The 14,817-nt window shown below is 40.8% G+C and overlaps 1 protein-coding gene across 1 annotated transcript; it reads left to right on the top strand.

Moving 5' to 3' along the window:
* Positions 1 to 752: 752 nt before the first annotated feature.
* On the top strand, positions 753 to 13,719 carry crispld1a (cysteine-rich secretory protein LCCL domain containing 1a). Its single transcript, XM_067486929.1, has 15 exons — positions 753 to 1,017; positions 1,489 to 1,879; positions 6,616 to 6,734; positions 7,767 to 7,899; positions 8,015 to 8,130; positions 8,305 to 8,405; positions 8,805 to 8,996; positions 9,687 to 9,747; positions 9,830 to 9,896; positions 9,999 to 10,129; positions 10,253 to 10,296; positions 10,371 to 10,443; positions 10,553 to 10,628; positions 10,745 to 10,878; positions 12,753 to 13,719. The coding sequence occupies exons 2-15, from the start codon at positions 1,619 to 1,621 to the stop codon at positions 12,802 to 12,804; spliced, it is 1,560 nt and encodes a 519-aa protein (XP_067343030.1). The 5' UTR covers positions 753 to 1,017; positions 1,489 to 1,618; the 3' UTR covers positions 12,805 to 13,719.
* The last annotated feature ends 1,098 nt before the right edge of the window (positions 13,720 to 14,817 follow it).

Raw genomic sequence — 14,817 nt, 5'->3', positions numbered from 1 at the left:
AAGTCCTCCTGTAGAGCATTTGACATTTATCATGTTTGTCAGGTAATGTGTCCTGCTGTAGAAAGTACATGTGTACTGGGTGGTTAGCTACTGTTTCCACATGTGCCATAGCTACAAGTAAAAAAAGCCTGGTGACAATAGACAAACCCTGGAATTTGCAGGGAAACACTAACAGGTTCAGGGATTAGCCGAGATTTGGTTCATATTTTACACTCCCCATCACCTCTGATCAGTACCCAGTGGCCACTTTTGTTCATGAGAGGATGCAAATCTACTTCAAGTTAATGTATTTTTGACCAAAGCCAGTTGCCTGGTAAGAGGTCAACGTTGAAACAACCCTTTTGTGCAACAATGGGTAATTATAACATTTGTTAGTAAAACTATAAGCATCAAAAAACACTTGGGAAGATTAAAGAAGCATATTGAAAATCTGATACTAAAAATAAGCACAATGATGTCAGTTTACTGCTGAGTACAGCAATTGCAATGCTGAGGGTTTATTGAATTGTCTTTTTTCTGAACTCTTGTTTAGTCACGTGGTCTAAAGTTTAACTTGCTGAGCACAACAATAGAGAGGCACACAGAAAGATGGAGAGAGGGAAGATCTGCTTATATTACACTGTATGCACATGCACGCGCACACACACACACACACTCACGTGGACGCGCACTCTTGGCGTGAACAAGTGGGACGTTTCCAACCTTTGCAGAGGCGGGGTCAGGGGCGGACTGTCGAAGCGCAGCCAAGTTGAGGATAAAATGTGGATAAGTGATGCTTTAGCGTCCTTGGTGCAAAACTCCTCCAGGAAGAAAGAACGACTCTCATTCTTTCAAGCTGATGAGCCAAGCGACCGCATCTCATCTCACTTATATCACATGGCCAGCGACAGTTATCACTGCTCCACCTGAGCTCTGCAACTTTGAAGACGGACTTTTTTTTTCTTGCTACAGAAGTTTTCCCACAGCCAGAAATCCGTCAGGATCTCAAGAAGCGGGCTCCATTCCAGGTCATTAAAGGTAATTTTATTTCCAAAGTCTACATTAAATCACACCACTCCATTCCTATTTCAGTATGCATTACTCTTCACATTTTATCATTAGGCATTGGCTCGTTTTATCAGGCTCTGATAGCACTGCAGCATGCATCCCAAAAAGCTAAACTAAAAGTATTCATATACATTAGGTGCACAATATATCATTCTGTGCACTTTAACTACATTTATTCCAGCTGAACAGCTTATTGTGGTTAGAAAAGCACTGTCTTTATACAGCTTTGAGGCTCTTCTGAGGATTGCTTTCATTCACACTTGAACTAGTCTTTCCCAGCCTGCCTGCTTTCCCCTAGTGAACCCCATGAGGGTAACCATGGCATTGCACTAGACCAAGCAGATCAAAGCATATTCAATACTGAACCAAGTTATGCAACGTAATTAATACAGAAATCTCATTGTAGTCTTTCAAATAAACCTGTTTTGCCCTTCCTCTCAGCTCCATTGCCAGCTCACATTGTAAATGAAGAAGAGTGACTGGTTGTGCTGGTGAACAACCTTTTCCACCCAATCCACCCCACTTGAGTTTGAGAGGATTGCCACATTCACTGTCATCATCACTTTCCAGAATGAAGCACGTGTGCCTGCACTGGATGACTGGTGTCTCCCTGCTCCTGCTGCTCCAGACAGCCACTTCCATGACGATGCTTCCTAATTCCACAGGCTGGCAGGAGATTCTAGACAAGTATCTGGATGAAGATGGGGACTGGTGGCAGGCGAAGCAGAGGGGGAAGAGGGCAATCACAGACAGTGATGCACAGCTCATCCTGGACCTTCACAACAAGCTCAGAGGACAAGTCTACCCTCCTGCTTCCAACATGGAACACATGGTAGGTGGATTTGTTTGCTAAACTTTGAGACTGATTTCCATGAGTTTGTAAATTTATACTTAATCTTGACCCCTTGCTGAACACCCTAAGAGTTGTGCACATTTGTGGGCCATATCTTAGTGAGCTGACCCAGTCACCAGACCAGCTGGCACTTGTCCCACTTGGCGTACTCACATACAGCATGCCAGCGTCTAAGCACCTTTACACATGAACCTTCACACACACACACACACACACATACATACAAGGCTGTGCACATGTGACTTGGTTGTTTTGCTAGAAGAAATTACTTACCACCAACATGCCAATGATCACAATCATAAGGCGTTTTTTTTACCTACGCTAAGACATTTGTTTGATTTTTATCCCTTTATCACGTGTCGGTAAAGCGCCAGATCACATTTCACAGTGCAATTAGAATCAGAGCACGGGACCAGGGCTTGTTTTACCAGCTGTCTCACCTCCTGCACTAAACACACATACACACACAGGCACGTTGCACCTTCTCCAAGTTTGTGCTTCAACAGACCTGGAACTTTTCCAAATGCACTACATTTGTACATGGTGCTTGACCGCCACAGCGCACTGCCACCAAGGCACTAAGGACGCTAAAAATCAATACAGTGTGCAGCGAGTAATGAGGTTTTATCATTCTTACATTTCAACTTAAAGAGCTCCAGAACCAAAGGCAGCATTATTCTATGGTAAAGGCAAATAAACAGTTCCTGCTGGGGGCAATTGCCGGGCTGTGTAATTGTATAATTGAGAGGTTGGATTTAAGGAGCCCTTCTGTATGTTTGTGTGCGTGTGTGTGTTTGTGTGTGTGAGGCTCTGTCTGGCAGGCTTCTGGTTGAGGCGCACTGTAGTGGAGAAATGCTGAGCCAGCAGTGCACAGATCCATTCTACTGGCTCCTGTTACAGTTGGCTGTTTTTTTAGCTGCAGGGGCACCCAGGGGTGAAATGCAGAGAGACATGCTACAAGAGGATGTGAGATTAGAGAAGAGAGCGAAAGATAGCAGGGAATAGAGTAGGTAAATAAAACTAAAGGTGTGAAGATGGTGCAGATTTGCAAAGAGAAATGAGAGGCAGTGAGAAATAGCAAACAGAAGAGTAAAACGTAACTGAAAAGAAGATGGGATGGTTGAATAAGAGTGAGACGAGAGGTAATGAGAAAATAAAGACCTAGTGGACACAAAGTAACAATGGCTAGTCGAAGTCAGTGTTCACGTTTTCTTTGAAATTGTCTACATGTCAGTGTCTTTGAAGCACAAAACTCTTTAAGTCAAATGCAAAGCAATGTCCAGCTTTTATTTTGAAAGCAACTCCATATTTCTCCGATTTTCCTTCTGTTTGTGTTCAACTGCTGTCACCTTTGAGAAACCTCACAACTTCACTGTACTGGAAGACTTCATAGACAGGCTCCCCCTGCTCTCCCTGCACACTCATGCATGCAGATACACACCCTTACACAAATCCTTGCACATATACATAGCTATTTGCCCATCAGCTCTGTTATTCTCTGCTATTGTGTTAAACCATAACGTGGGTGACCCACTGTGGCAATCATCACAGAGGCTGAATTGATAATATCAATTCTAATCCCCATTTTTCCTCCCGTGCCATTTGTTTAGTTTTTTTGCCTTCACTCTTTGTATCCCTGTCTCGTATCCCTATGGCTCCGTTCCCATTCTGCCATTATCCAACACAGAGGCCCCAGGAATTCCCTGGATAAGCATCCACACACTACACAGATTTAAAGTCACTTCAGGGGGACAGCAGCTCTGCCTCTAACTAGAGTAACAGCGTTTGAAGTGCTACAAGACAACCAAGTTGAATCCTGTGAGAAATGTCCCCACCTGCTTGGATGTTTAACTTGAATTTGCTAGGCTGCACTCAGGTCTAAGGTAGCAGTGATGTTACTGCTTTAGTGCTCAGGGTGATTCAAGGTTCTGTTACAAATGCTTTTAACTCATTCATTAATTGGATAACATGCTTGTTGAGATTTACAACATGTAAAGTCCAGTGAGACAGTAATTAAGCTCAAGACTAATGCTTTTGTATTGAATTATGTTTATTCAACATGTTTAACTAAGGAGAGGCTTTAGGTAAAATCAGCAAATTTCAATAATCCTGGATATGCCTTCATCTTCAAGATTGTTAACCCATCCAACCTTTAAGCCCCTTACAGTATTGACTTACCCAGTGCCCTATTGTCTTCTGTCATACATGAAATACCATCTCTTACTATTGTTTCTTTATCAAATTTCTTTCTCCTATTCTTACTACTTTCCACTGCTTCACTGCATTTCTGATTATGAACACAAAGGAAGTGCCCTCTGTACACTTTGGAATAAAACCAGATGAACACAGAAGAGGGGGGAAAAAAAGCCTGGCTGCAAATTAGGTGTGAAGTGAAATAAACAATACACTGTGCACAGTGCTGAAGGACATTAGCAAGGGAGGTGTTTTCCTTTATGGGCCCCAGCAGAAGTGCAGTTGGCTTGGGTGGTGGGTGTAGGGGTCTCAGTTACGAGGCCTCCCCTGTTGTGCTTACTATGCAAACGGCTGCACTCTGCACCAGATTCAACAGCTGAAAAATATGTGTCTTGGTTGACACTTCGTAGGCCTGTTTTCTCTGCAGCACAGAGGATATTGGAATGTGTCCCACAGCTGGAAAACTACAGTAGATACTAAAGTATGTAGGTGTCCGTAAATTCCCCCCCCCCCCCCCCCCCCCCGAGTCGCACACACATTTACATCCTCAATATAAAACGAGTACACCTGCACTACTTGACTACTCCAACTAAATTCTAATGAGACTTTTAATAAAAAAAAACCAAACAAGTTAACTGTATTAAAGACGTGTTCTGAAAACCTCATAAATCATGTTTGAACCTATAATCAGCAACATTCTTTAAGCAGGCACCGTAGCCAGAGTTTTGGTCAGATTTGGCTTGAAACCTTCTGCAGTTGTGGCCACAGATAAATATTTTCAGATTTACAACCATTCATTAATGGTCACAAACATTGTGTTGACCCGGCAGAACATTGTATGTGCTGCAGTGTGCAGATTGTTTGGGGATTTCTGCAGCTCGGTGCCACATCTTTCAGCCTGCTTAGTGAAAGTATCGATTACACTGAGCACATATGTACATCGGGGCTATTTCAGCAGTCACTACTGATGGTGAACTAGGTTTAAGACAGGTACAGGATTTCACAAGATGGTCTTAGAACAATACTGACCGACGACAATGATTGATTGCCTATAAGTCTTCTCTACACACTGACCCAGAAGCTTTTCCTAGTCCAAAATGTAATCTTATGTTCAGCTTGTGCTCATATAAAACTTCAACCATCAAACTAAACAAAAGTTTTTTTGTTTTTTTTAAAGTTATAGTCTATTTAAAACCTATTTCCCCTCAGCCACCCTCCAACCCCCAGAGTTAATCCCAGTTACAGATACAAGTAGCTTTTGACATTGGAACCAATGTTTTACTCATTTTTTTGCAAACACAGTGAATTAGAAATGGCACAGAAAAATTGGTATGTTGGACATGTATAGTCAAGCATAGACTAATGCGTGACAGGTATTTGTTTTATGTTATGTTTATTAATATACTGACCCTACTGACATTGAATTGCAGCTCACAGCCAACTGAGGTCATTTCTGAGCAAGAATCAAGTTTCAAGTAAACTAATTCTCATTCCTCCTTTTAGCCCTGGCTCTGCCACTCATCCTTTTGTGCAAGTGAGATAACAAGCAACTACAGATGAGCTTGCTCTAACACCAATACCCTCCCATTTTCAGGTGTAGAGATGAATAAAAATGTACAATACAACTGCAGTTCCAGTTTGTTACATATGCCAGTTGAAATGGTCCTAAAATATGCTGAGAAATCATTGAAGAGTCATTCAGTATCACATCAGTGAAAGAAACAAATATGACAACTTCACAGCCTAAAGGTTTCTGAGGAACGCTGCACAAACTGTTAAGAGTTTGTTAAGAGCTGCCAGACATCCTGTTGTTAGGTACATGTGTGTTTTGGGGGTAAAGCAGAGAACAGCAGTTGTATCTGTTGGGAATGAAAGTGGGTGATGGGCGGAGGTGGTGGAAGCAGTATTGTCTTAGTGACTGTTTCAGTGAGGGAAACATGATTTCCATATGTGTGATGCCTCTATTTGGATACTAACGCATGTGCTCACACATAAACAACTAAAGAAAAGAAAAAGTGTCCTAAACAGAAATGACAGCGGGTCGCATTGGTTGTTCAGCAGATAACTCCAGAGTGGCAATTCAGAGAGACATCAAACAAACGCTTGCATCGAGACATCTCACCAGAGACATATGGAAAGTATTAAGGAAAAAAAAGGTTTGCATTTTTAGAATAACACCCAGTCTTACAGGACAACCCATCTGGGGAAAGTCAGCTGGGCAGCCATATCAAAGACAGAACGCTCTGTGTACAGCAGCAGCAACACATGGACACACTCTAGCTCTGGATTTAATTAGAAATGTGTGCAGTTACTTAGCCAATGCAGCTCCCACTGTTAACTTAATGGCACATGGTAGGTAACACTTGTTCTAAGAGTGTTCAGACCTCACATTAAATCACTGACAGAACAACACATCGTGCACCCATATTTTATGGCCAGTTTAAGCAACACTGTTTTCCATTTCCTCCACTCATCACTAAGGCAGACACTACCTCTCTTTTTATATCTTCTACTGTGAGCAGGTGTGGGACACAGAGTTGGAGCGCACAGCAGAGGAGTGGGCCGAGACTTGTTTGTGGGAGCATGGTCCTGCTGGATTACTGCCACAGATTGGACAGAACCTGGGAGCACACTGGGGAAGGTAGACAACAGCTATTATGTACTGTAAGAGGGTAAAATGTCAAGTTTTTAAAGTCGGGGTCTCTCTGCGTATGTAACTTGAGGATGTTTCTGTGATGTTTTGTCTTGATCTCGATGACCTTTTGTTTTCTACACTCACTGGATACTTTATTAGGTACACATGTACAATCTAATGCAATCATATACAGCAGCTCTGCCATGAATTCTACTTTTATAATGTTACACTTGACTTAAACCCAGTACAAACAAGCATGTGTCTCAGGGCCTGTCGCATGTTACACTACAGAAATGGTGACGTGCATTTGTTCGTCAACTCACTGTTCTGTAAAATGACCATAAAACAATGACTTGTTTTCCTACATTGCTCTTATATGATAAAGGTAAAAAAAAAAAAATCATGTGTAATGATGTAAAAAGTGCTAGTTACTAGGTCTCAATATGTTCATTTCTGTTAGGTGTTACAGTTGTAACCTACCACTGTAGATGGCATCACCTTAAGCTGCCACACATGTCAGCTAAGTAGAACCACAGATGCTGTTACACGTGTTCATTTGTTTGTTCCTCTCATGTCTCAGTCCTTTCACGGAGCATCTGAAAACACTACTGTTGACATAAGAGACCCTGGTTCCACTTCTAATCATATCACTTCACAGTAAAGATTTCCACTTGATTGTAATCAGATTAACTAGAAACAGCCGGTGTCAAATCTGCTTGCTGTAATTTAGTCACAGGTTTGATTTCCAGTCAGAGGAAGCCTAAACAGCCTAAACATAGGTATTTATATGGCTGTGTACACATTTGAATCATTTTTATAAACGGTGTCTTTTGGAAAGAATAATGTGATTTACAAGGGTTGGTTTGTACTTATTATTTAAATATGCTTAACACTTAAGTGTATGGATGTCGGGTACAGCACAGTTCTTGTACCCGCAGCCTGAGTTGCTTAAATACAACTCCCACAGCTACAGGGACACAATAAGACAATTGAAATGCTCTGTTGAACCTTGTCATCATAGCTCACGCATCTCTCCAGGTATCGTCCACCCACGTTCCATGTGCAGGCTTGGTATGATGAAGTGAGAGACTACTCCTTTCCTTACCCTCATGAATGTAACCCCTACTGCCCCTTAAGATGCTCTGGCCCAGTTTGTACTCATTACACTCAGGTAACTAGGTCTGGATCGTACCATTTCATCAGTATTATAATGACTTAAAGGCTGTACAATCACTGCTGTATTTTAGGGTTAATGTGTGTCTGTCTGACTTGTGATTCTTTTGTAGCTGGTCTGGGCCACTAGCAGCCGGATAGGCTGTGCTATCAATTTGTGTTACAACATGAATGTGTGGGGACAGATTTGGGCCAAAGCCATCTATCTTGTCTGCAACTATTCACCAAAGTAAGTTCACTTTTTTGTCATGTACTGTCACCAATATGTAACAGCACATTACAGGCTCTTTCATTTCAATGTGACATTATTATTTGATAGTGTCGTTTTGTACATTTTAATACTTATAGTTGAAGTTTAAAATCGTGACGTGTCACAAGCCCTTTATTGTTAATGACCTAACAGGGGAAACTGGTGGGGCCATGCACCTTACAAACATGGGACCCCATGCTCTGCTTGTCCCCCCAGCTATGGAGGAGGCTGCAAGGACAACCTCTGCTACAAAGGTATAGTAGGTGTGGGCAAAATTAGAAAGCGTTTGGCATGGATGGATTACTGGACAGGCCTATCGGGCACAGGTCCAGCATCCTCCTGGAATCTCTGTCTACAGGGGCCGTTAACATTTTTGGTTAGAATGCCATACTTGCAAGATCACAAAGAAACACACAAACTATTATGAAAACATGTAAAAGGACAAAACAATGAATGCAATACAAGTAAAAAGAGATACAAATTGACTGCAAACAAGAGATAATCTGACTATAATAAGTATAAATCCTTTAAAGTATAAAGGAGGGATGGGTGACCCTACATGTCAGTGCCTTTAGGCCCTTTGTCTCATAATCTGTCCATGGTTTAATGCAAAACCTGCAATTTTTACCTTGTTTTGTTTTCTTTACTCCAAGATGACAGTTCCTATCCTCCACCAGAGGAAAAGGAAGAAAACAACTTCATCGAGCCAGAGTCCCCCCACACTCCACAGAAGCCCCAGTCCCGTGCCTCAAGGCCGGATGCTCCCAGTATCCCCACCCCGGCCCCTGACATGCCCCCCACAGACGACCTGCAGAAGAATGAATTGCTCAACACACAACAGATGTGTAAGCTTCCATTTGACTGTTTATTCTGGATCTAGTTTCATCTCAAAATTGGGGGGTGTCGGATCTGGTTTTAGGAATGGGAGGTGCAGAGAATGGTATGAATTATAGGACAATCTGTATTGTAAAGAAAACTTTCCTTTTTTAAATTAGGTCAAAACCCAGAAACCTGAGGATAGATGCTTGCTCAGCGCTGAACAAGCAATAATGGATAAAAAGTGCCTAAAAAAATAAAAATAAAAATTGCCTTTGACCGGAAATATTTTTCTTGCAATTTATCTCGAATAACCTTGATCTGTAGCCTTTATCTGTCATCTCCCTGATTAACCCTGACAGTTTCTGAAGTGTGCTTAATATTGCAAGTCACTCTTTAGAGAGAAAGGGGGTCTATTTTTGCATGTTCCCTTGAGTGTATGTTGCTTTTGGCTGACTGAGAGGGGTGAGAGGGGCTCGTTGCGGTTTTCAAATGGCTTCCTTTCTGCAGTGCAAGGGGCCTGGGTTTGTAAGCTGAGACAGGTCCCCCGGTATTGCTTACCACCCTGAACCTTGTTGCATGAATTCTTCTCTTTGGTTCCTGAACATCACAACAATAATCATCTCTGAATTTCACTCACCTTGGGCTTTTTGAAGGTAGTCGTCTGCATCAGTTCCTGTGAAGGCACTGAAATGCCTTTTTGTGCTTGTGTGTTTCAGCTCAGCTTGTGACCTGTGACACTAAACTTCGAGATCAGTGTAAAGGAACACCATGTAATAGGTACAGATAAGATTAAACACACACACACACACACACACACACACAAACATAAAATCACCTAATGTTTTGTACTAATCTACAGGTATGAGTGTCCAGCTGGGTGCCTAGATGCTATAGGAAAAGTAGTTGGATCAGTATACTATGAAATGGTAAGTCCACAGACTGAGTAAACCAAATTGTATTGTTGTCAAAGAACGTGCAAGAATCTATAATGCAAATTTCATGAAATAATTGTTTTGAATTTTTTGCAGCAATCTAGTGTTTGCAGAGCAGGTCTACATGCTGGTGTCATAGATAATGACGGAGGATGGATGGATGTAACAAGGCAAGGCAGAAAGGACTTTTTCATCAAATCTTACAAGAATGGAGTTCAATCTTTAGGGTGAGATGAAAATATTAGAAAACACATCTCTCTAAATTTGTACTGATGATATTTGATGGAGAGTTTGGTAAAATATTCCTAAATTACATTAAGTTAAAATAACGTTGTGTTTCCTCTTGACAGAAAATATCAAAGTGCTAATTCCTTCACAGTTTCCAGAGTCACAGGTTAGTTTGACAACGATGTGACATTGCAGCTATAGATGTTTGTTGTTGCGACTGACTGTGTTTCTTTCCTACAGTCAGAGCCATCACCTGTGAGACCACAGTTGCACAACTGTGTCCTTACGAAAAGCCTGCAAAACATTGTCCGAGGTATGATGTGACTGTGTGTCTCGCTGTTTGCATGTAATTATATTTCATAAAGACTAGACTAGTGTGTATATTTCTAATCATTACCCATGTGCATTTGTTGTTTTTGTAGGTTATACTGCCCAAGAAGCTGTTTAGAAGAGAACCCTCACATATCCAGAGTAATTGGCACCAGAATATACTCTGATGTAAGACCCACTTTATAAAGCTGAATAGGAAAAATCCTCCGAGTTTTTTTTTTTTTTTTTAAGGAATATAGACACAGAAATGAATCAGCATTTCTCATATTCCCTCTTTTATGTAGAAGTCCAGCATATGCCGGGCAGCAGTCCACGCTGGAGTCATTAAAAGTGATGTGGGTGGCTACATTGATGTGATGCCAGTGGACAAACGCAGACACTACATAGCCTCATACCAAAATGGCATTTCTTCGGAGAGGTATGTGATGGCTCATTACATGTAATTACATGTTATTGTTTTGTATGAGTCAGGCTTGAATGTAGCAGCACATACTGAGCTCCAGGGCCATTTGTAGATTTAGCCAAACTAGAAGCGTTTCTTCATTTTCATTTATATTTTACAGTTAAAACCTGATTGCACAGAAAGTAGTAATAAATTAATAAACTGTAAAATACATTTATCATCAGATGATTTTGCTGAGAGATTCCTTCTCAGATGTTTGGAAAAGTGTTAATTTGCTGAGGCTCAAAGAGGAGGAATGAGAAATCAATGGCTCCCAAGTGGAGTGATATTTATCCACTCTGCCCTGCCTTGTTGACCTAATCTTGTCAAGATGCAGTCTGTTCATTACATCTCCCATGCAGTGCACATTAGGGGGTGATTAGCATTCTTACAAATACATTCTTAAAATTATTGTTTGGTTTTTTTTTTTGTTGTTTTTTTAAATAATCCAAAAAGGAAAATAACTGGACAAAGGAGAAATACTTAATGGTGTGGCTCAGATAAAAGGGATGTAAGAACTGGAAAAAGCCAAAACATGTTGAGGAGACAGGATCTCACTAGCACCTGATGCACTGGGTCTTAAGGTTGTGTTAATTTTTTGACAGGCTTTATATGATTCATACAATATAATAATAAAAACATAGGAAGCAGACACTTGAATGTAAATAACCTGATCCATCAGCAAAATTTTCCAAAAGATGATTTTAAAAAGTATTTCATTAAATAAATGGATGAAAGACATGTAACCTTAATGACCACTGAAGCTTTGAAAGGGTACTCTACATTACTTTATTATTCACAGATAAAGGGAATGGTTCATTGTCAACTGGGACCCTAATAGACTATCTGGACCAAATGTAGGGACACAGTCTCTGAGGTCAGTGTGGTTATGTAGACCCCAAACAAGCCGCTTTGGTGCCATGTGCCCAAAATGTAGAAAACAAATGACATCATTGGTTTGTACAGTGGTCACTGGAATGTTAAGATGCTTAATCACTTAATAAAATCTGAAAATGCAAAGCTATCCCAAGCGTAGGAAGTTCACATATTCATAATCACCTTTTGATGTTGTCATTTTAGGCACTACTGTATGTAATGAAACCTAAACCGGACAAACTTTTATTGTTGACTCTGCCATAACTCTACTCTCATTGTCAAGTAGATGTTTGGTGCCATGTCCCTATGAAATGAGCCCTCAGTGACTGAAAGGCAATGACCCCTACAAAGAGATTGTTATTGCTTACAAAAGAACTAATGCTAATCAAGTGGGGGCATGTGTTGAATCGTTGCTGTACTAGTTTACCAGCCTGTACGTGAAGCTGAAAGTGACCCACATGCTCTGTAGTGTGTTGCAGTCTTTTTCCACCAGCTGTGGTCTGCAGAATTAATCGTTAACATGACCTGCATACTGGAGATGAGACACACACACACACACACAGGCATAGTCTCATTTATTCTACAGTCTTCCCTCGCTCTCTTTCTATGAGCCGCTCCCTCTCTCGTCTTTCTTCACTACATTTATCTTTGTCACACTGCTGCGATGCCAGACATCTGTTAGTGCCCATCATTTGTCAGTCCTCTCTAACTTCACGTCTGTCTTTGCTGTATTAACATATTAAGTCCCCTGTGCGTATGTGAAATTGTGTGTTTTTTCAGTTTTCTCAGCCTCTGTCTGTGTCCTATCTGTCATCAAAGTGTCAGACAACACACTGAAGTAAACATTTCAGTGTAAAACCTGAAGTCTGTTTGTGTGTGTCTGTCATCTGCATTTCAGCCTGGGACATGTTCTGACTCTGACACGTGCCACACCCCAGACTGCCTCTCTCTCTTGTGTCTCTCTTTCCCTGCAGCCTTCAAAACCCTTCTGGAGGGAAGGCGTTCCGGGTGTTCGCTGTGATTTGAGTGCCCCGCAGAGTGGCTTCACCAAACAGAAAAGCGCATTTCAACTGTTGAATAGGAACTAATCAAGCCCCGTTGTCAAACTCAATGACTGAAATGTTTATGGCTTTCCTACACTCCCGGGGTTAGAAGTCGTCTCCATGCCGGCCTAAACCCAGCAACAAAGACTTGTCACAGTGAGAACCTGCCTGCACTCACTTGTTTTTGTCATCATTAGCAGGAAATCTGCAAAACTGTAAATGTCTCTGAATGGAACGCTAATATTTAGTTGTACATATCTGTTGATAGTATTATACTTGTCTTTGTGCCATTGTCTTGCCTTAAACAAATAGCTGTGTATGAATACTGATTATAGAAATCCTATGATTTATTTTACAAGGGCACTAATGCTGAATATCGTTTTTATTGTCTGGCACATTTTTACTGGTGCTCTGGAGAGGTGTCTTGTCATATTTTGTACTTTTATAATAATTGGGAAACAGATTGCTATGCATTTATTTTTATATGATTATGCTTTTTATCAATATGATGCTGCTATGTGTTTTTTGTTTTATAATTGTGATTGCCAGTGTGATAAGGTTCTTGCAGATAATGTGGTTTAGTTAAAACTCCCTGCAGGTCGGGAAGTACACTCATCCCTTAGAGTTATCATTTTCTAAATCAATATGACCAACTTCATTATGCATTGTATTTTCCAGAATGTTCCAAACATGTTTTTAAGGTCAAGTCAATACATCTCTCTGACAGTGATAAGCAGGAACAATACTAAGCAATATCAGTTTTATTCCACACAGAATGTTTGCAGGGGGATGGTAATTGTAAACCAGCAAATATACATACTCATCTTTTCTTCCATTTCTCTGCTTTCCTTCAAGCTGCAATCATAATAATGGGCAATTAAATGTATTGTTGTCTCTGTTTCTCTGTGCATGATATATTTCCTACCTCAGATTTTTAGGAAAAGATCATTTTGCAATAAAATATTACACCAAGCGTAATTTTCCCAGACTAAAGCCCTAACTAAGGAAACTGAACCAGTGGCTATCTAGGTATGAAAGCAGAATCTGTTCTTCATCCACTGCCCCAAAAATTGCAATTCCATCAAATGTGATGTTTATTTTAGATTTGCCAAATGTCTTTTTCAGACTAATGTTAGTTTTGGATTTCCTGCTGTAAATCTGTGGTGGCTGTGTGGATGGGGATGTGCTCTATGTTTATTTCTATTCTTGATGTTTCCTTGTACATGTAAGTAACATCACTATAACTCGGACAAATGTTTACATAACTGAGTTATCCCAGCCCCAACACCATAGTGTCTCCGATTCATTTCAGCAGAGCTGTACACAGTTACACATCCAACAAAGATGAAATGTGAGGTCTTGAAAAGAACACATGAACAATATTTTGTAGTTAAGGACTTAATCCACAAATCATCTCTTAACAGTCTACAACTGGAGAAGCTGCACATAACACACCCTAAATGATATGAGTACTTTTCCTCCAAAGACTGTCAGTGTTCTTTGAACACTTCACCTGAAATGGGTCAATTTGCACTAAAACTGCAATGGCAATGAGTCAAATCAATTTTACTCTACTGCAATGGATACACAGCCAAAGCACCGAAAGTTAAATTGGCACAGGGGCCTAGATGTAGACTGAACCTGCTTCCACATATTTTCATGTCTTCTGTTCAGTTTTAGACAATGCAGGCCTGGACTAATGATATGAATGTCTCTGAGAATAGAACACCCCCCTTTTCCAGTTGGTTCATTTAAGTATTGTCATTTATCCACATCAAGGATTTCATTGTCTTTGTTGGTCCCCTGGCTAACAAAAGCTTATCTAAACTTACATTATACGCTGAATATGTATCCAGGGGCCTAGTGACACCTAAGTGACTATAAATGCAATCTTGTTGAAAAATATTCTCTGTGTGGGGTTAGTTATTACGTCTTTACTTGTCTTGTCAAATCCTGAAGAACATGGTACCTGGCCCCCAAAACATATGGAGAACAA

Source organism: Channa argus, chromosome 19 (genome assembly GCF_033026475.1).
Source record: "Channa argus isolate prfri chromosome 19, Channa argus male v1.0, whole genome shotgun sequence".
Taxonomy (NCBI): domain Eukaryota; kingdom Metazoa; phylum Chordata; class Actinopteri; order Anabantiformes; family Channidae; genus Channa; species Channa argus.
This window is presented reverse-complemented; position numbering and strand designations above follow the sequence as displayed.

Bases quoted from the DNA above. Each gene is read 5' to 3' on its own strand.
- crispld1a (XM_067486929.1), top strand. From the start codon at position 1,619: ATGAAGCACGTGTGCCTGCACTGGATGACTGGTGTCTCCCTGCTCCTG. The intron at 8,131-8,304 runs GTAAGTTCACTT...ATGACCTAACAG, and splicing joins GTCTGCAACTATTCACCAAA to GGGAAACTGGTGGGGCCATG. The intron at 9,897-9,998 runs GTAAGTCCACAG...AATTTTTTGCAG, and splicing joins GATCAGTATACTATGAAATG to CAATCTAGTGTTTGCAGAGC.